At 43.5% G+C, this 22,585-nt stretch overlaps 1 protein-coding gene across 2 annotated transcripts in view; it reads left to right on the top strand.

The window, feature by feature from the left end:
- Ttc29 (tetratricopeptide repeat domain 29) overlaps nucleotides 1–22,585 on the top strand; it is a 203,686-nt gene that overhangs the window by 33,781 nt on the left and 147,320 nt on the right. For both annotated transcript variants that reach the window (XM_006971720.4, XM_042277511.2), the window contains 2 exons: nucleotides 1,070–1,293; nucleotides 8,481–8,666. In XM_006971720.4, coding sequence (XP_006971782.1) covers nucleotides 1,070–1,293; nucleotides 8,481–8,666 — 410 coding nt within the window. The remainder of the gene's footprint in view (nucleotides 1–1,069; nucleotides 1,294–8,480; nucleotides 8,667–22,585) is intronic.

The following is a 22,585-nucleotide window of genomic DNA, read 5'->3' as shown; positions in this document are numbered from 1 at the left end:
TGCACACCCAGTGAGTGTATCAGCCTGCCTTTAACTCCAGCTCAGAGTCTGCAGAGCCAGCTGATCATATCTGTGAGCTCTGGGCTTGACTTAGAGATTCTGCCTCAAAGAATAGGCAGAGTCATGAGTAATGACTCCTGACATTAACTTCAGGCACACATGTGCATTTGTGCCTACACATACATGCCCACACATGCAAAAAGCACGCACACACACACACCACACACACAAGAAAAAAGAAGAAAATAGTTCATCATAAGAAACCCAATAGGGATTTGCTGAATAGATACGTGAGAGAGTTGCCTGCCTCTTTATCTCCGCATATGAACCTTGAAGTATATCTGGGGAGGTTTCGATTGGGTTTTATCTTTTGAGACAGGCTCATACTATGTAGCCCAGGTTGATCTTAAGTAAATAATCTTTCTTCCTCAGCTTCCTAAGTGCAGAAAGGAGGTGAATTTCTATTTATTTATTTATTTATTTACTATTAATTAATTGCATTATCAAGTCATTAATTTGATCTTACTTGTAAATGATTATGTAAATATATATATTCAGCATGATATTTCAGTGATTTTTAAAACATTAAATTCAGAAGCATGATTGAAGTTTGTCAAGTTCCAATAGTAGATCATGAAACTACCTAATAGAGAAATTAAGGTTTTTTAATATTCAGTAACAAGTTTCACTTTTATCTGATTTATTGGTGCCTGTTGGCCTTCTGGCTTGGTTGATGGGTTTATTTGCTCTTCTGATTGGTTGGTTGGTTTGAGCAGAATGGTATAAAGCTGGGGTGGTGTATGGAGAACTTTAATAGTCAAGTAGCTTATTTGTCCTTTTCAAAGAGACCCCAGCTCTGGAGCTGACATATTTATAATGCGATTACATTAATATCACTATGTTAGGTAAGCACCAGGCTCCTTCATTAAACTGAGGCTGCTTGATTTGTCACAAAGATCTCTTGACAGTTTAAAAAAAAAAAAAAAAAAAGCCTGCTTTGAGTTCTGGTTTTCAGAGGATGGAAAACTCTCTGAGGTCCAAATCAGCCCATGTTCTGCTCATATTCTAGGCACAGGAACTCCTACAAGAAGAGCGTCTGCGTGGACATGCTGCGTGACGGCTACCACAAGTCCTTCACAGAGCTCTTCGCGCTGATGGAGCAGTGGGATGCACTGCGGCATGCTGCTGAGGTGCGGTCCCTCTTCTGGCTACAGAGGCCGCTGGAGGAGCAGCCGGACAAGCTGGACAATTTCTACCACTACCTGACCAGGGCCGAGACTGCGGAGAGACAGGGTAGGTGCCTGGTGGCCGGAGATGCACCCCAGGGAAGATTCCGAACTGTTGCCATGTGAATTTGATACATTAAGACAAACTGTACAATTCAAGCTGGTCCACTGAGTGGCTTTACAGAGTAAGGGACTAGGCACCAGGCTGGCGATGTCACTGAAAGTCTTGGAAGACTGGGTACACTACCAAACGTCTCCAGAGGTGTCCCACAGGCTAAAACCTTTCCTGTCATCGAGAACAGTCATATCCTGATCTTTCTCTGTGTGGGATGAGTATTGGCTCTCACCAAGGAGTTTTCAAAGCACCATCACTTGAGACTCACTGATTTAGTTTGTTTTATCTTAGCATTTTCATAATGAGTTTTCAAATTTTTGTCACTAGATCCCGTTGGTTGGATCATAAAATGATATTAGTTAAAAGACATGAAAAGCCTTTATTTTCCAGGGTGCTATTAGGCTGCACTCCCAACGCTTGGGTGATGGAGGCAGGGGCTTACTGTGAGTTTGAGGTTAGCCTCGGCTACATTGTGAGACACTTTCTCAGAAGAAAAGGAAAATGATCCATAATCCATGACTGTGATTTCAATAGTTAATTTCTTATTTTCCACAGAATAATTCTAGTGTATTCCTTTGCCATATTTTAATATTTTTTACAAAGCTAGTACTGTATGTTTAAAGTATTAATTACTTAATACTTTAAAGTACCTGAGAATTAAGTACTTAATCTCTGATAAAGCTGTATGGGCTTTGTCATTTAATATTTTTAATTCTGTGTCACGAATTTGACTTTATCATTTGACATTTTTAGGTCTGAATTAGGAATTTGTTGTTTTCATTGGAAAAGTAAAAAGAAAATTCTAGAATTTGGCATTCCAATTTTTTTTCCTCAACATTTTGACTGAAAACACAAAAGGACTTATAAAGACAAGAAAAGCCAGTGCTGTACATGACAACGTGGTCTTTCACTCGGCCTTTACTCAGTCAGCAGGTGATTCTGTTTACCCACAGCTAGCTACTGGGGACCGTGAAAATGCAGAGCTCAGAGGGGCAGCCTGGGTCGCAGTCGTCATGAGCTTGATGTAGAACTGGGGAAAGAGACACTGAAAATGAACAGCAGGAAGACTGAGTAAGGGAGGGGCCATCTGTATTATGGAAAGCATTCTAAACTGCAGAATCAACATGAAACAGTCTTTTGATGAACTTAAAAAATACAATTTAAATATAAGAAATTAACTATTATAAATAAATATTCCATGTTATTACAAAACAAACAAAACCCAAGCCCCAAATTCTACTATCAGAACAAAATCCTGAATAGATATTTATACAAGAAATAGAATTAGCCAAGATAAAGTCTGCCCACTATTTATTTTATAAAGTTCAATTTCATCATCAGCTTAAATTGAGGGCTTTGATTTGAGTAGCATCAATGTGAGGCAAGTATCTGACCTGAGACAGTGTGTCATTACCGTGCCAGTCTGCCATGGAGCATCTGCAGGGTGACGGCCGTAGGATGCTTAAGCTAAAGCAAAGTAACTACGTAGGAAGAGAATGACTTCTCTAACAGAAACAACGACAGAGTCCCAGCTTGTGACAGCGAAAGTCCCATTCATGTGTGTGAGAAATAAAGCTGCAGTTATTAAATGGGACAAAGTTACCTTGGCTCAAAACACCCATAGGGCTACCTCCTATAAGATGGTATGGCTTTTGCCTTGCTGAAATATAGAAAATTAGAATTATTGCAGAAAGTATCACATAAGCATTTATATAATCATTGCTTGAAAATTTATGTAATTTTTTCACCCTCCATACATTAAATTTATCAGAAAAACTGTGATCTGAATAAAAATTGCCCCCCAAAAATGAAATCTGCATGTTTGCTTCTATTAACTTGAATGAATCCAAAATCTGAAAACATGTGTTATGTTTTAAGGTGTGTACATGTGCATCTAGAATGCAGAGATCTGTCAGTGGTTATCCAGGTCCCATCGAGTGTCATCTCGGGGTGCAATACAGTGATCCTGAAAGAACATGTCTCTGAGTGTTTTCATTGCTTCCTCAGAAAGACCATCCATCCACTCTAGGATTATAGTGAAGTTCCTTTCATCTAATCTGTGGCAGGAAGTGTCATCTGTGGCAGGAAGTATCAACTGTGGCAGGAACAGTGTCATCTGTGGCAGGAAGTATCAACTGTGGCAGGAACAGTGTCATCTGTGGCAAGAAGTGTCATCTGTGGCCGTTCAGCCTCTGCAGATGTGCACAGCAGTAACCTTAGTTTTTTTTAAAATCAGCAAACACCACTTGCTGCTTTATAGAAAAGCTGTTTTAAAGCAATCTGCCATTCCTTTCTGGGTGGTCGTCCCCTGTTAAAGTACCCATCTCTGACACAAACCTCACGTTCTCCAGTGTGAATCCTCTCTGTGACACCTGTACCGTTGTTCTTAGTGCCCCGAGCCCCATGAAGCTGGGGAGGAAGTGTCGATGATAACTGCAAACTGAAGACAGAGATAATTCAAAAGTGCCTTACATTTGACTTGTAAGTTTTGGCCAAGGCAACATTTGTTTAATACACCCAAAATCTGTTTCACCCAAGTGGACTTTCACATGATATAAGTTTCATGAAAGTAGAAAAGGGAGGAAAACAATGTCCAATAAAGGAAGTTTGGGAGACTCTGGGTTAATTAATCCTGGGCTTAAGCATACTTTGTAGTACTTATCAGAACATCGTGTATGCTTTGTGTACTGTGTTATTTCACCAGTAGGGAAAATTAGCAAGAGTATTTTTTTAATTTACTTCACTTTTTTAAAGATTTTTAAAATCTCCCTTTTAAAATAGCAGCCATAGCATCTGACTAAATAACAAACCCATGATGGACTTTCATCTTCTGATGATGGCTGTTGGCGGTTCACTTGGGGAGAACAGGCTACTTAGAATGTGAAGAATACAGATATAGTTACAGAAAAACAGTTCAACTGATAGGCAGTCTTTAATTATGGAATCCTGGGAGCTTCCATAATTAAGCTTTTTGCACTTTAAAATACTCTGTATACATAATGATGAGAATATTTTAAATTATAGTTTAATTTATTAAACAGAAGAAAATGTTTACATATACATTTGTTAACATAGAAAGTTGAGTATCTTACCCACTGGCAACTGTAAACAGAAACTGTAATCAGTGAGTATGAAATGTGATAAAATACACTTTAATGGTCTATTCACACTAGGTAAGAAATGCACTTGTAGGAAGTTTCTGTGAAGAAGGTATAGGATTCAGAAGTGTCTTTAGAGGGACTCCATAAACAGTGCCCACTGTGTAAGTGTAAAGATCTGAGTTAGACCCCAGCACCCAAGGAAAAGCTGGGTGTGCTGGCTGCTCTTATGTCAACCTGATACACAAACTAGAGTCATCTCAAAGAAAGGAACCTTAATTGAGAAAATGCCTCCATGAGATCCAGCTGGAGGGCATTTTCCTAATTAGTGATTGATGAGGGAGGGCCCATCCCATTGTGGGTGGTGCCATCCCTGGGCTGGTGGTCCTGGGTTCTATAAGAAAGCAGGCTGAGCAAGTCATGGGGAGCAAGCCAGTAAGCAGCTCCCCTCCATGGCCTCTGCATTAGTTCCTGTCTCCAGGTTCCCGCCCTGTTTTAGTTCCTGTCCTGACTTCCTTTGATGATAATAGTGATGTGGAAGTGTGAGCGGAATAAACACTTTTCTCCTCCAGCTGCTTTGGTCACAGTGTTTTATCACAGCAACAGAAACCCTGCCATATATGACACTCCCTGCCACAGATGACACTGTGTGTGGCAGCATGTGTCTGTAACCCCAGTATTTTGTGGGAGCAGAGACAAGAGGATCGCTGTGGATTGCTAGCCAGCCTATTCAAATAAAACAGGATAGCCTAGGCAGGTTCAGTGAGAGACCCACCTCAAGGAAATAAGACATCAAGCAACTGGGGGAGACAGGCCCTGTGGCCTCTGCAGGCATGCACATGGATGTACACCTGCGCATTTTAGTTAGGGCTTCTTCTATTGCTGTGAAGTTAACATGACCATGGCAGCTCTTATAAAAAAAAAAAAAAAAAAAAAAAACACTTCATTGGAATGGCTCACTTACAGTTCAGAGGTTAGCCCATTATCTTCACGACAGGGAACATGATGGCATGCAGGCAGACATAGTGCTGGCTACATCTTGCAGGCAAGAGGAAGTCAACTGATTCACTGGGTGATATCTTGAGCATAAGAAATCTCAAAGCCTACTCCCATAATAACATACTTCCTCTAACAAGGCCACTAACTGTGCCACTCCCTATGAGATTATGGGGGCCAATTACATTCAAACTCCCACATTCACTCCCTGGCCTGCATAAGCTTGTAACCATATCATAATGCAAAATGCATTCAGTCCAACTTCAAAAGTCCCCATAGTGTATCACAATCTCAACAATGTTTAAAAGTCCAAAGTTCAAAGTCCCTTCTAAGATTCATGCAATCTCTTAACTCTGTTCAACTTTGTTGACTGCAATACACTTCTTTGTCTTAGGCTGGTTCCACTCCCTGTTAGCAGCTCTCGTCAGCAGGTATCCCATGACTCTGTCATCTCTAACATCTTGGGGTCTCCAAGGTAATCTAAGCTTCAACTTCACACAATGGCTTCTCTTAGACCTCCATTCAGGGACACCCCTGACACATGCCTGGCCTCAGTTATTCCATAACTCCTTTCTTCTGTCCTTAACTCCAAAGCCAGAGCTGCATGGCTGAAGCTGCCAAGATCTGCTGCTTACTGGGACTGGAACATGGGTGCCCTTGTCTAATTACATCTTCACCAGCTTTCTGGCCTTCACTGCCTAAGTTTGGCTGTCCTGAAACTGGATCTGTAGACCAGGCTGGCCTCAAACTCAGAGATCTGCCAGCCTCTGTCTTCCCAATGCTGGGATTAAAGGTGTGCCCCACCACACCTGGCTCTAGCTTTTCTTTAGTTCTTTTTCATAAGTTGAAAAGTTAGCTGGGTAAAATCTTGCCCTGAGGTCACCTTCTATTGCTATGAAAAGACACCACAACCATGGCAACTTTTATAAGGGAAACATTTAATTGAGGGGCTTGCTTACAGTTTCAGAGGTATAGTTTATTATTATCATGGCAGGGAGTATTGCAGCATGCAGGCAGACATGGAACTGGAGAAATATGAGAGTCCTACATCTTGCAGACAACAGGAAGTCAATTGACTCACTGGGTGGGATCTTGAGCATAAGAACCCTCAAAGTCCACCCCCACAATGACACATTTCCTCTAATAAGGCCACACCCACTCCAACAAGCCCCACCTCCTAATAGTGCCACTCCCTATGAGATTATGGGGGCCAATGACATTCAAACTCCCACATGTTCCCACACACATATACCAGACTCTCTCTCTCTCTCTCTCTCTCTCTCTCTCTCTCTCTCTCTCTCTCTCTCTCTCTCACACACACACACACACACACACACACACACACACATACACACCCCACTCTCTATTCTCATACACACAAAGAAATGCTTTTGAAATATTGCAGTGACTTGGGTCATTTTAGGAGCTGGCTCTCCTGTGGTGATGAGCAGCTGGTGCTGGAGCACTCTGTGCACAGTGACTGATGTTTAAAGGTAATTTAGTCCTGGCTGCAGTGGCTGGCTCGCTCCTATGGTGTCAGTTCTTGGTTACACAGAGGCAGGGAGATTGTCACATGTTTGAGGCTAGTGTGGGCCATTAGAGTTACAGAATCAAGGCACAGTTTGTTAACACACAAATCTTTGCTCAAGTTCACTATTGCAGCAGCATTCATGAAACAGATCACACACACACACACACACACACACACACACACACACACACACGGCCACACACTTATAAATACAGATATCACTTTAGGAAAAAGAAAAATACAAAAATGTATGTAACAAATTACCAGAAATTTGAGTAAAAGGAATGGCTAGTGTGTATACATTTTCAATAAAGAAAAATACCCCAAAACAGAAGTATAGAAGTCTACTTTTTAGCGCTGTTGCAAACTTATATTTCTAGAAACATTGGGAGAAAATGGGAGAAGCATGTGTATCATTATAACACGAATTGCTAAAATAGTCTTTCAATAAAAAAAAAAATCCAAGGCCGGATGGATATTGGTGTAAATGCTGAAAGATCCGATAGACAAGGAAACAAGCCATAGCCATGTCTCACTTCTAGGATGCCTCAGTCTGAAAAGCCTTTAGTTCCTGTCTCCTCATGCCTTATATACCTGTTGTCACCCAACCATCACTTCCTGGGGTTAAAGGCGTGTGTACTTCCCAAGCAAAGGCATGAGATCTCAAGTGCTGGGATTAAAGGTGTGTGACTACCAAATACTGGGAATGAAGGTGTGTGCCACCACTGCCTGGCTCTGTTTCTCTCAAAGACTGAGTCAATCTTGTGTAGTTCAGGGTGGCCTTGAACTCATAGAGATCCAGACGGATCTCTGCCTCCCGAGTGCTAGGATTAAAGATGTGTGCCACCACTGCCTGTCTAATCTAGTGGCTGGCTCTGTCCTCTGATCTGCAGGCAGATTTTATTAGGGTACACAATATATCACCACCTGCCATCCTCACCTGAGTCTCTTGTACAAATCAGCAGCATTATCCCCTTTGGGGTAAAAATATTTTGGGCTTTCCATTTCCTTTTTCCCTTTTGTGTTTGCTTTTATTTTGCCTATGTTTAGAAACATTGCCTATGTTTAGAAACATTGATTTCACCAGGCTTAGTGATGCATGCCTTTAGACCCATCACTGGGATATGGAATAGTCTCTCCCCTTCCCTTCCCTACCCTTTGATCTCCCCATTTATCTGTATGAGACCACTGACACCACTATCCTCTTCCAAGAGGAACACATTCCTAACAGATACTGTCCAGTTCTGTTATATAAATAAGTCCTATTTCAACCAAATATGTCTCAGTTTCTAGGGTTTCAGCATTTTTGGAAAGACACCTGCTGCTTGTCTCATATACACATCCCCTTGACTAATGTGATTATTTTAATAATTGAGATAAATGATGTTTGTATTAGATTTAATTTTCAAGACAGTTGACCATGTCTTAAAGACAAATACAGCAGTGATTTGCAGTATCATGTGTGTCCTAAGCTGAGCTTCTGATGCACAGTATGTTTTTTCCTCTTTGTAAAGGATACTATGAAGAAGTGTATAACAACTTGTACGCTCTGGCCTGTTACTTTGATAATTCTGAGGACAAGTGGGTGAGAAATCACTTCTATGGACGGTGTTTTAATATTGCTCAGCGGGTCAAAGCTGACGGTGGGAAGAAAGAAGCAGAAGCGCATGCTCACATGGGTCTTCTTTTCGAGGAAGAAGGTGAGTGGGCGCTCTCTGGAGGTGTTGGTGTAGGGGGGATCCTGAGACCAAAACCATGGAGGAAGTTAAGAAAAGGACCTGAAGGTGAGGAGGCAGAGATTGCAGTTAAAAAGCAAAATGGAGTGGCTAACCGAGTCGGCTTCGTTGTTCTCTGAAGACCGTTCCCTGCACGATCCTCTGCTGTCTCCGCAGGAGCAGTCAGCCGAGAACAGCCAGTGCGTCTTCCTGAATCATTCCCACATCATTTCTGTGTCCTCTGCGACCTTCCTCAGGTCACATGCGGCATCTTTTTATGTCTGTGGTGGTTCTCTTCTGCTTTCCCAGTGGCCCTCTTGGTCTGTTTTGTAATAAAGTTTCCACTCACAGAACTGTTTGGAAAAACGAAAGGTTCCTTTGTGAATTTCCTAGTGCTCCTCCTCCTCCTCCTTGGATCAAAGTATAAAAACAATATAAATAGGATTCTACCTTGAGATTTTACAATAATTGCTGAAGGAATTGCTTCTTTAAAAAAAACATGTGTATTTAATGTAATAATAAGACAACCCAAAATCAAAACCAAATAACAAAATGGTAAAGATGCTGTTAAATGATGACTGATCAAGAGTTTCACATAGAAAGTTAAGAAACATGTGAAAGAGTATATGCAGATAATATGCAAAAAGTATGTAGGGGATGATTAAAATAGTTTATGAACCGGCTATTTTAACTCTTTGAGGAGGTAGTAAATTGATTTTATATATACATATATATATATGTAATATATATAATATAAAAAATAAATACATATAATTTTGTGGCCAGGATGATATAGGACTTTGAAACAAAATGAAATTAAATTAGTTTCTGTGCTCTGGGAAGCTGTGGCTAAGCTGGGTTGTGCCCCAGAGAATGGCAGACACTACAGAGTGATGAGGGACTATGTAATATGAACAGCACAGGGGATGCTGGGAAATGTCAGCTGTGGTTAGAGGTCCTGCAGACTGACTAGAGCAGTACATGGTGAAGTTGAGGGGTGTTGGTAAGACTTGGAGATTGCTGGGATTGAGACAGGTAAAAATAACAGTGCGGTGCTCTGGAAGAGGAAACAGCTGCAGGAGGAACACCCTGCTTTGAGAGGACACCACAGTGGGAAGGGCAGACAGAAATGGCAGCATTTGTGGTTTGAAGTTGAGCCTCTCTACGATCCGACAAGGAAAGGCATGCCTTTCAAGCGTACCTGAGATGCCAGCTATAAGAGGAAGGGGAAAAGGAAGGAGGTGTGGCTAAAAGCTGCCACCATGATATAACTCAGAAGAAGCAGCTAAGAGATACCTAAGAGGATTAATTATACCATTCAATTACAAGTACAGTTTATAATATCCCAAAATAGAGGGACAGTTAAGTAAGCAACTCTGTGCCACAGACTATCGGTCATGAGCTTACAACTGAGCAAAATTCATTCAGCATTCAGTGTTCCAGTGTTCCAGTGCATTATCAAACACTTGGTTTAGAGCCTAGTGCCCAGGGCAACACAGTGAACAAGGCCAAGTCCTGGTCCTCAGGAAACACAACTGTTTCTTTCTTTTTTTTTTAAGTCAACATTTTTTTTAAGATTTATTTATTTATTTATTATGTATACAGCATGTATGACTGCAGGCCAGAAGAGGGCACCAGATCTCATTATAGATGGTTGTGAGCCACCATGTGGTTGCTGGGAATTGAACTCAGGACCTCTGGAAGAGCAGTCAGTGCTCTTAACCTCTGAGCCATCTCTCCAGCCCCCACAACTGTTTCTAAATGTGTAGTCCAGTATGTTGAGTAAATTCGAGTTGCTGAGTGACCAATCTGCAGCCCTCCACCTTGACAAATGGACACTCTGCACCCATTCTCCCTCCTCCTGAGTTTTAGAATCTCTGAGCAAGTTTTAATGACCATGTTTATGCATCACTGACCTTACTGTTTCATTTGGTCATTTGTTCATTCATGCCACAACTCTTGGGCGTGTCCCTTAACCCTACACGAAGCAGCACAGTGGTTGGTCATCTCATTGATGACAGACGGGCTGGGCCAATATGAGTGTGGGAAGTGCAGTGGGCTGCTGCAAAGTAGCATGTGCAGGTCTTTGGGTTGCTCACACTTAGATGTCCCACCCTTGCATCACAGTAAAATACACTAGTATCTGTAGTCAAGTTCGTGATTGTCTTTGAATATTTTAGAGACTTGGCCTTCAAAGCTATGTTAGAGTTAGAGTCTGTTGTTAGTTTGCTTTTGCCTTTTGTCAGATGTAAAATGAGGCCATCTGTGTCCTTAAACAGTGCTTGAGTTCCAGAGCCACATTTTTATTGTGGCATGAACAACCAAGCCAGTGTTGGTAGGGAGTCTAGAGACTGGGTCTTGGTGACAGGAACTGTCTGTGCAGATACTGCAGCCTGGGGGAGAATTTCCACAAGAAAAGTAAACTCATAGACTGTCAATACATGCAGCTAGAATGGAGGGGCTCACCTGGCTGTAGGGTTCCTGCTGAGGCCAAGGTCCTGTCCCTTCCACTCATCTGACCTGATTGGTCCAGACAGGCAAATGGAGACCCCACAGCAACATCTAGGCAGCAGCTGTGCTCCGGGCCAGGTGGCAGCCTCCTGATTCCACGGGCGCCCCATTCAGGTTTAAAGAGGATTTTAGCCAGCAGATGGCAATGGGCAGGTTGTCAGGGCCCAACCAAGCAAGCTATGGTTCAGGGCAGGGCTCCAGCTCCCTCAGGGAACTGTAGAGCAAATTAGGAACAAATGCAGATGCCATTGTCAGAGACTGGGCACATGGTTACAACCAGAGGTGCTGTGCAGCCCACAGGCACAATGTGACTAGTTCTCATCCAGAGCCTCCTGGCTAAGTCAAACACAACAGAGACTCAAGTCCGCACTGCTGCTCAGGATGGCTGAAGTGTACGGTGTGCCCCGGCTCCCATTGCCTGAAGGGCAGGCAGGCTTTCCTCGGTGTAAATATCTGCAGATTTACAGCAGAGTAGTAGCCATGGAGGAATCAGGTGCTGACTAATTCTTATAGTAAGTCACTGGCTGCATCTTCTTTTAGAATCATGATCTTATCTGTAAGGATCTTATTGTGTAGCCAGGATGCAGGGGCAAGGAGTACTCATGCTCTGTCCAGTGGGCATTGCAGAGAGTACCCAGATCCTGGAGCAATAGGAGATGTGCTCATTAATTCTGGAGCAGTTCTTGGAGGGCTAGAAGAACCACCAGTCAGACCTAGGAGGACAGGTGACCAGAGGGAAGTGCCATCTCCTCCCTGTGGATGAACTGAGACCAAGGCACACAGCAAGATGGTGTGACATATCTTTATGTTCCATCCCCGACCTGACAGCACCAGCCTTTTCTCTGTCATGAAAAGGTGACTGGTCCTGTTTGCCATCGCAGCAGCAGCGTCATTGGTGGGGAGAGAGAATGGAAGAGTTGCAACGCCACAGCATTGGTGGAGGAAACAGCAGCTCTTCCCTCTTCCCACTTTCAGTGACTTAGTAACTGATCCAAGCCTTGCTTTATGCCCACTAGACATAAGCAAGAAAACTAGCTTGTTTCCATGGAGCCTTATGGAGGTCCATCTCTTTTTTTGCAGGACTAGATTGGAAGGGTCAGCATTGGGCAAGTTAACCTTCACTTCAGTCACCTTACCTTTCCAAGTCCTGCTCCTTCTCGCCCAGTTCCTGTGTGTAGCTTCCAGGGACCATTTCCTAGCATTCAGCAATCCATTCCACTTCACCCCAGACTTTGAGTCCAGCTACTGATTGCTGTAGGAGATGAGAAAGGCAATACAATGTTCTCTGAATGATAATGCTGGGTGCTGAGCATGTACACAGAGGTGGGCAGGGGAACTCTTGGAACCCACCACCACAATATGAGCAGAAAGACTGTGTTAATGTTAATTAGGCTTTACAACATAGACCCTAAATTCTTCCAGTGATGGGGAAACTTTGGAAGAGAGCCTTCACGGTTGGGTCACCTCAGTTCAAGCCCTAGAACTGATTGCTAACTGTCTGCTGTGGGATATCTTTCTGTACTCTGTGAATATGTGTTGCCTGATTGGTTGATATATAAAGCTGTATTGGCCTATGGCAGGGCAGGATAGAGCCAGGAGGGAAAACCCAAGAGAGATGGTGAAAGGAGAAAGGAGAGGAGAGAAGGGTCACCAGGTCCCTTCTTCCTATTTATTTATTTTTATCCTGACATGATCGGACTCCAGATGACTTGGGAATTGAACCCCGTTCCTCTGGAACATCAGACAGTGCTCGTAACTGCTGAGCCATCTCTCTCCTCTTGGCCTACGGCTCAGGCTTCTCAATAGCTAGCTCTTATAACTTAACCCATTTCTACTTATCTATGAGTTGCCATGTGGCCATGGCTTACTGGTATTTTCACACCTTGCTTCTTCTATAAGTCTCTGAATGGTTATTTTATAAGTGGCTGTGGGGCCACCGGGCCAGGTGGACCAGAGAAAACTTCCAGCTACAACTGTCAGTCAGCTGGATAGATATGAGGTAATGTCTCAGTACAGATTACTTGGAAGCCACATGTCTCCAGGACCATCATGAAAACACACTAGGATGACCACCAGCTCATTCCTGTCTCATCTAGAACTGGAAGGCCATCCTGCCAGTAGTGGTAGAGGAGGGCACGTTGCTAAGGGACTGTCCCTCTGCTGTTTTGATTTCATTGAGAAGCAATAGAATTTCCACTCTCTCTTATCCTTGTACGCTGATGGTGAGAGATCAGTCATCTTTCCCTACCTCCTCTATCATTTTTTTTAATGTGTGAGTGTATTTTGGGGGGATGCACATGTGTGTGGGTATATATACTAGTGCATATGGAGGCCAGAGGTCAACCCTGGGTGTTATTCCTCAGGTTCCTTCCCCTTGGGTTTGGAGACAGTGTCTCTCGTTGACCTGGAATGTGCTCAATAGGCAGCAAACCAGGATCCACCTGTCTCTGGATCCAGAATGATGAGATTGTAAGCATGCACCACTATACTCAGCTTTTTGTTTCTTTTGTGTGTATGTGTGTGTGGTCTGTGTGCATGTTCAAGTGTGTGTGGGGGCTTGTGTGTGTGCACACACGCATTTTTGTCTGAGGTTGATGTCAAGCATTCACCTTGATTTTTCTTGAACCCAGAACTCACTAATTCGGCTAGCCTAGGTAGCCATCTTATCCCAAGGACCATCTGTCTCTGCCTCCCACGCAGCAGGGTTACAGGAGGGCACCCGTGCCTACCTGACATTTACACGGATGCTGGGAATCCTGACTTCGATCTTCCGTTTTGGGTGGCAGTCAGTTTACCCACGGAACTATCTCCCCGGAACCCATAAGCAACTGTTTGCGCGGGTCCTGGGGATCAAAGTCAGTCCTCACGTCTGTACGGCGAGCACTTTACTGAGTGAGCCGTCTCTCAAACTCCTGTTCCTTAGCGATCATGAGGAATATGTCCCCAACTGTGACTTTTTTATCATGAATTTTATAAGGGGCAGTATGGTTCAACTTCCTGTCATAAAAGTAGCTCACACACTAGTTAACTCCCTCCAGCCAGTCAGTCTCTTGTCTGACTCTGTCTCTCTCTGTGTGTCTCTCTCTGTGTCTCTCTGTGTGTGTGTGTCTCTCTCTGTCTCTCTGTCTGTCTGTCTCTCTCTCTCTCCCTCCTTCTCCTCCTTCTCCCTCCCTATCCTTCTCTCACACACAAAGCACTCTAGGCACTGAGAGCCTTAACCTCCTGCTGATTCCGGCTAAGAGTCATGGACTCCTGAAGGCAAGTCACCCCAGTTTGGGCTGTTGAGCTGATGCCACTGTGCACTTACTTACAGAAGCGAAGCGTGTTGCGTGTGCCTGGGTAGGGGATCAGTTTGCTGGGACAACTGTCCTGCTAGTAAGAGACCAAGGCAAACTATTCTGGCAGCACCTTGCTAGTGCTGCGGCCCTCGGAGAGGACTGACGCAGGCAGGAAGAACAGTGCATTCTCAGACCCTCTATTTTATTGACTGCTGTATGATTCAGGAAGCATCGTTACCCTCCTGGTATGATCAGGACCCAACACAGTAGCAAATGGACATGGCAGAGCCTTGATGCAAGCCAGCTGAGCATTCAGGATGTGTGCATTTCCCCTCCCCTGCATGACTGGAAGGGGAGGAGGATTGGGGAAGGGGCTGGGCCAGAGACCTGCACTTACAGTCTTAGCGGAAGGCTTGCAGAGTTTGGAAAACACCAACCTTTCCTTACCATCAGAGAATGACAGGGTCAAAATCAAGATCAGCTGCCTCTAACACCCACCTGATGGGTTTCCGTGGAGCTTCCAAAGGACCATGACTTCCCTGAAACGCTAGCCTGCAGGAATCTTTGCATCCTAGATCTGGGGGTTCTACGTAACGATTGCTTTCCTTAAAGAGAGGAATTGGCCCAATGTAAATATGTAACTGTGATGTCTACAACACACTTGAATAAAGGCCTCAGACTGCAGAGGAAGACGAAGAGATGAAGGCAGTGTAAGACAGTGATGAATAAGGACTCTCTAGGGGAAGAATAAACCATGATTGGAATGAAAGCAATAATCAGAATTATCTCCAGAAAGCTTTGTTGACCCTACAAGTATCTCAAATGAAAATTAAAATAGCCTTTCTGCTCAGTCAAAGTTGATAAAGAGAGGTCCATATTTTGAAAACTCCTTGGAAGCCTTTTGAATACTTCATGAAGAGAGCTATCTACCTACACGCAAAGAGAAAACACTGACTGTGTTGAGACAGGAAGTAAACAACGAATACCAGAAGACAAAAGAGTAGACCCTGTAGAGTTTAGTGGGAGAAAAGAGATGGGGGCGCTGTGAGCCTGAGACATGCAAGGAGGAACACCAGGCTACTTCCTGGTTCTCAACAAAGCCACGGAAAACATGTTTAAAGATCCCTGCTTTAAAAGCACCGCATGTGTAGTTTCTGTGTGTACTGTGGTCTTGAACCAAACAGGTCAAAATGAGAAATTCACGACAAGGGAAAGCCTCATGCAGAAGAACTAGCCGTAAAAATTCAAACTAAGTGTCTGCAAAGCTGAATTTACCAAAAAGAAATTAAATGGTTTTAGTAGATGACACATAAAATTAAGTATAATAAAATAAAATAATTTTAATTTTCTCTTTATGATTTCCATATTTACCAAACATTTAGAAGTATTGTTGATTACTCCTCTAGCTTATTTTATTTTTAACACTTAAAAGACATACTTACTATTGTCCTTACCAGAGTGCAAAATGATTTTTAAATCTTTTAAACAAGCATCTATAAAAAAGAGAATATAAATAAAGTACAAATGGGAAATGTAAACATTAGCTTGCTTTTACTAATTTATTCTAACCCTATATTTAGTCTAACAAGTAAAACAGAAAACCTTTGAATGTTACTAATATCAACCGAGCCATTTTAATACAGTTTTATTCATTCTTTGAGAATCTCATCCATGTCCAATGTGTTTTGATCATACCCACCACTCTAACTCACCCAGATTACCCACACCGTGTCTCCTTCCCAATGCCATGGCCTTCTCTTCCTTTTTAAATAACCCACTGAATTCATTTAGTGTTGCCTGTATACACATGGGTGTGGGACAATAGACCAGTGCCCTCACTCCTCCAGCAGCCATATAGTTCAACTGCCCATAGTTTCTCGGGTGTCAGTGAGGCCTCATGAGCACCTCCCTCAGACAGAACCACATGTATTTCAAAGGTCTGTTGCCAACAATGACGTGAAGATCAGCTTACCTGGGGCTGAGTTGCTCAGTGGATGAAATACATGCTTGGAGCCCTAAGTTCAGATCCCAGCACCCATGCCGAAGCTGGGCATGCTGCATGAGTCCGTGAGCCCCGCACCTGGGGAGGTAGAGATGGGTGGATCCTGGGGTGCGTGGTCGGTCAGCACAGCTGAACTGATGGGTTTCACGTTCAGGGAAGGACGCTCTCAAAAACTAAGATGGAGAGTGATTGAAGGATCAAGCAAGCCACCCAGTGTCGTCTCTGATCTCCACATGCACACATGTGCACACCCAAACATGTGCCTATAACACACATGCATACACACACCAACCCACACACACCAAAAATTCAGTTTATCCTAAATATCACAGACAAAGGGCACAAGTCATTAGATGTGGTCCTGACACACATCCTTAGATTATGTCAGATCTACATTATTTTAAAATGAAATTGCATGAGAAACATTTTTAAAATGAACTATAAAGAACAGGTAGGCTTTATATGGCTGCATATTTATTGTCTTCCGTGAGAAAAACCTTTCCAACAAAAACCAAACAAGGCAGAAGGATGTGGAAAGCCTTTGTTAGCTGCGCCCCTCTCCTGCTAAGTATAGGGTGGGTTCAAAAGAGAAGAGAGCTCAGGGACTGCACTCGTGGGACTGCTGACATCAGGGCTGGGATGTGCCACCTTCCTGTCATCCTGGGATAAAGATGGTTGTGAGCCACCTTATGGGTGTTGGTTCCTACACAAGGCCAGCAAGTGCTCCTAACTGGTGAGTCATCTCCCCGCCCCCCAGGGATTAATCCTAACCTCCAGTCCTGGCAGAAGGCTTATCCAAGCCACTCTTAGGCAGAAAGTTCAGAGACCACACCTGCAGACTGGATCCAGAGAGGACAAGAGTTCAGAATTCCACCAACCAGATCTGTCTCTGTCTAGAAGCAGACAGAGGGAAAAGGTCTCTTTCCCCTGGAGGTTAGAGGAGGGAGCAGAGATCTCTATTAGAAACAAAACTGAGAAATTTGAAGTGCAATTTTTAAAACTGGTTTTTAAAGACCCAATTCAAATGTGTTAAACAAAAGTAGAAACTATTTTAAACCATCATAATCATGAATTAATTAATATTCTTAGGTAACGGACATTCAAATAGTGAGAAGAGCCACGAAATAGAAACCAAACCAAGAGAATAAATAATTGAAAGAAAATAATTCAGTTTAACCAGATAATAAGAGGCTAATGCTAATAATTTGTTACTTTTTAAAAATTTTATATGTGTGTATGTCTTTGTGTGAGTTTATTTGCACCATGAGCATGTGTGCCCAGGGAGGCAAGTGGTGTTGGATGCCCTAGGGCTGTAGTCACAAGCACATGTGTGTTGATGTGGGTGCTGGAACCACAACTGGACCCTTTGCAAGAGGAGCATGCACTCGTGACCACTGAGCCATCGTCCAGCCCCAACATGGCATAGTTTCAAAAGTAAATCACTCAAAAACGTTGGTGGCATGTTATAAAAACATCATTTGTGGACCGGGAGAGATGACTGAGTGTTTAAGGATGTGTTCTATGATCTCTTCTGGCCTCCGTTGACACCTGCGTACACATGGCATATGTCCACAAAAACACATACACATAAATAAAAACTTAAAAATCGTAAAAGGTCAAAACTAAGAGAAGCATAAATAAGTTAACATAAAGCTACATCCCCCAATTCTCATAAAAATGCCTTTTCACCCTAATAAGTAAATAAGATGGCACACGTATCCATAGAAATCAGAAAATGAGTTAGGAGTAGATATCGTGAGCTCCGCCCTGAGAGACAAGGAAGTCAGCTGCTGTGGTGAAAGGACTTACTCACTTTCCGGAGTTAGTTAGTTAGTGGAGTGTAGTAGAGACTCAGAGTGCTCAGCTTAAAGCTTCTCAAAGCAGCTGCTGCACTTTTGAGTGTGATGCCACGTAAGCACAGAACCAAGGCACTCAATGCCTGTCAGCTATCACTAACTTAAACCTCCATGTGAATCTGCAGGTTTGCAGTGGTATTTTTAAACATCTATTCTGTGTGTGTGAATACACATATGTCACAGCACATGTGTGGTGTTCAGGGGGCAACTTAGAAGAGCTGATTCTGCCCTTCCTACACATGGGTCCTTGGGATTGAACTCGAGTCATCAGGCTTGGTGGCTAGCGCTTCTACCTGCTGAGCCAGCTTACCTGCCCCTCCAACTGTTACTTTCATTTCAAATTTTTATTTGATATTTAAGGCCTCTCAAAATCAGTCTTCCTTTTCTATGTGATGATTGTTCAATTTATACATGGAATTCATGTTTCTGGCACCTCAGTCTCACACTTTCCTACTCCATGATCCTGGGTCTGGACCTCTAGTGAGCCTTCAGTCTCCATCATTATCTCTTAAAACCTGTCCTTTTTGATAGTGTCTCTGAGAGTTCTCAACTGGCTAGTTTTGTTCTAACTGAAAAACAACAGAGAGAGAGAGAGAGAGAGAGAGAGAGAGAGAGAGAGAGAGAGAGAGAGAGAGAGAGAGCAATCAGTCACCCTGCAAAGTGAGTTCCTCATCATTCTGCTTCCGTACCCTTCTCTAGAGGCCTCCCCAGTTGAGATCTCGTACATCTGAAGGGTTTTAAATCCTCTCAACAGCGCTTACATCTCTATTAATTTTTAATAAAATGAAAGAGAAAATAAAATACCACACTAAAAACTGATATATCCTTTGCATGTCTTTTAGTTATTAAGGCTGTTTTTCTAATAAACTGGCAAATGTTATCCCATGACAAATAAGGAATTACAATGAAATTTCTATCAATTTTGATGTGACATCTTTGGTTATATTAAATGATTATATTTTTACCTTTTTAAGAACTGAATACCATGATAATCAACTTCACTTCAAATGCTAAAGAATAAAAATAAAACTACATTTATAACAGAATATGTAATAAAATAAAAAGCCAAAATGCTAGGAAGGGATTATTTATATGAGACACTAAAGAGTTTTTGAAAGTCATTTTGTGTTGTTTTAGATACTATTCAATTGATCACTCCCCACATGATTGTACTATATGACATGTCTAAAATGAGTATCACATTCTTCAAATGCACTGAGTAGATCCTTGACGTTTTCTTTTTCCCAAAAGTAATAGCTTTTGTTACTTAAAGAAATCTTTGTCACTGTACTACATTGGTTTTCTGGGGCTTCCATAGCAAAATACTGCTAACTAGCTGGCCTAAACAGCAGAAATGTGTAGACTCACAGTTTTGAAGCTTCGAATCCAAAATCAAGATGACCTCAGAGTTTGGTTCCTTCTGAGATCTGTGGAGAAAGGCCTGTTTCAGGCCCTCCCAGCCTGTGGTGGCCCAGGGCAGGCCTTGGTTGGCAGACTGCACCTGCTCTTCACATCATCTCCGCTCTATATGTGACTGTCATGTTGAATTCAGGCTGCCACCATGTCACATCAGAACTGGACAAAGCCCCTCCCTCCCACTGTAGTTATATTCACAGGTACTGAGGATTAAGCACTTAGCCCCAGAGAGGAGTCGTTGGAAAGCGCGTGTTGGAAGTGTGGTTCCCAGTCTGTGGTCTATTGGGCCCGAGGGCAGGGGGACCTTTAGGGGTGGCCCTAGCAGAGGAAGTTACGTGTTCGGAAATCTGGTTCTTTCTCTGAATCCTGGCGTTCCCTGCCATGAGATGAGTAGTCCGGCTTCAGCGTGCCCTCCCGCCCCGATGTTCTGTCACATCACAGAACCCAAAGCAAAGGACCAACCAAACCAGAGTGAAAATCACCTTCCCTTTTCTAAGTTGACTCTCTCCTCTAGTTTGTCACAGTGACCACACTCTAACACAGACCCATAACAAGTATGACTTTGAGAGTCTTACCAAGTGAGGAGAATATCATCGATGCACACTCTATTTGTTCTGTAGCAGCAGAGATGCAGAAGCAGAGCAGTTTTGACATTTGTGCAAGTGATCTTCAAAAGATTCGTTGTAGTTGTTGTTGTTGGTGGTGGTGGTGGTGGTGGTGGTGGTGGTGTGTGTGTGTGTGTGTGTGCAGACACCCATGGAGGGAGAGTGGACATTGAATCCCCTGGAGCTGGAGTTAGAGGTGGCTGCCGCCTGGTGTGGGTGTTGAGACTTGAGTCTCCTGGAGAAACAGCAAGCACTCTTACTTGTAGAGCCGTCTCTCCAGCCCTCTTTATGTCTCCTTAATTGTAACTATTGGAATATTACTATGAGTAACAGGATTGGCGAAGTGTCTGGTGCTCTGCTCATCACATTACCATCTACAAGGTCATTTCTGTGCTCCCTGGTGAACCTGTCATTTAAAGCATGGCAGTGAGGGATGCATGGTGGCTGTGGATATCGCTCTATATAAATAAAACACTGATGGCCAGTGACCAGACAGGAAGTATAGATGGGACAAGGAGAGAGGAGAATTGGGGAAACAGGAAGAAGGAGGGGGAGACACTGCAGCCACGCCCAGGACAAGCAGCATGTAGAGACTCTGGTAAGCCACCAGCCACGTGGCAAGGTATAGATTTATAGAAATGGGTTAATTTAAGCTATAAGAACAGTTAGCAAGAAGCCTGCCACGGCCATACAGTTTGTAAGTAATATAAGCGTCTGAGTGATTATTTTATACATGGATTGTGGGACTGCAGGGCTTGGTGGAACCTGGAGAGAAGCCCTCCAGCATCACATGGTGCTAGAGTAAATCAGTATCGGGCTTGCAAACTCCAGTTCCAGTGAACACATTTGGAATTGGAGAACATCTTCAGAGAAACAGAGTAGACGTCAGGGGCAGCAGCAGGAGACTGTGTCTGCGGGGACCCTGCTCTCCAGCGTGGGCAGCTGTACTTGCCCGTGGTGTCTCCCATGACATCTCCTGATGTTCCATCTCTGTTCTCAAATCTTCTGCCTTGTCAAGTGCTCCAAGTACCCTCTGTAGGGCTACACGTACAGTGTTCATCTACATGGAGGCATGTATAAAGTTGTAGAAAATGACTTCAGGAGCCACTTTGGGGGCTTATGTCTTCAATGAAGAAGCAAAAATCTGCTCAACTTTGTATTCAGGATGATCTTATTTCTTCTTGGAAACATCACATACATGTGGAACATGGCAGCCTTGCTGTGTTTGTGGCTTTCCTGTGGCAGGAAGCACATAGAGCCATTGTCTCTGCCTGAGAACCTTGCTGGCTTTCCTGCAGGTCCCTCATGTCCCGCTTTGTTAGGCCATTGCTTGCAAACAAGCCAACAAGTGGAAGGAAGAGCTGTCCTTGGGCTGGGGTGGGAAAAGCAAGAGTTGTTTATGGCAGCTGCTTTTCGTGGGAGCTGGGATTCCAAAAGCTGCTGTCCAAGAAGAGGCATGATGTGAATAGCAGGGATCAGGAGACCTGTTTCCCAGAGAAGTGTAATGAGATGGATGTAGTAAGTTCTAAGTGCCCAATTACTTAAAACTGAGCTGGAAATAACAGTGTGAGATGAATGAGTCTTAGTGACATATGGAATCTTCACATCAATCTAGTCCTTAGGCCAACTTGACACAAAGGAAGAAGTGAACAATTTGGTCACCGCCGTGTGGTGTGTAAATAGTTGGTCACCAACTTGAATCCAGAGTTCTTTATTCCCTTTCCTTTCTCTATGCCATACTGCTTCTTCCAGGTGATTTAAGAATAGAATTTGGGCCCCTGAGGTGCCTGGCCAGGAAAGCCTGCTGCTCATGGCAGCCTGATCAACTCAGCTGTCATCAGGCATGTCCATCCCCAACACCTACTCCATCTACCAGCTGCTAGACCACAAGGAGGAGCCGGTGCTGTAGAACCAGATCTGGGAGCAAGTCATCGTCACTGAAGATGAAAACCTGAAGCGTGGCTGTGATCAAAGAAGTCTCCATGATGGTCCTGGATATGTGGTGCTTTAGAGACCAGAGGCCTTGAGCCAGACCAGTGACTCAAGGCAATGAGTGCTTGCATGTAGAGCTGTATAGGCAAAAAATATACGGAGTGACACACTGCCGTTTCCAACGCCACTGTGACTAAAGAATTTGCGATGGAGGGGTGGGAAGGATGGAGGAACAGAGCAGTGCTTATTTTGTGTAGAGAGGCTGAGCCATGTTGATATCCAAGGCGTGAGCTGCCACTTGAGG

Source organism: Peromyscus maniculatus, chromosome 5, assembly GCF_049852395.1.
Source record: "Peromyscus maniculatus bairdii isolate BWxNUB_F1_BW_parent chromosome 5, HU_Pman_BW_mat_3.1, whole genome shotgun sequence".
Classification (NCBI taxonomy): Eukaryota; Metazoa; Chordata; class Mammalia; order Rodentia; family Cricetidae; genus Peromyscus; species Peromyscus maniculatus.
This window is presented reverse-complemented; position numbering and strand designations above follow the sequence as displayed.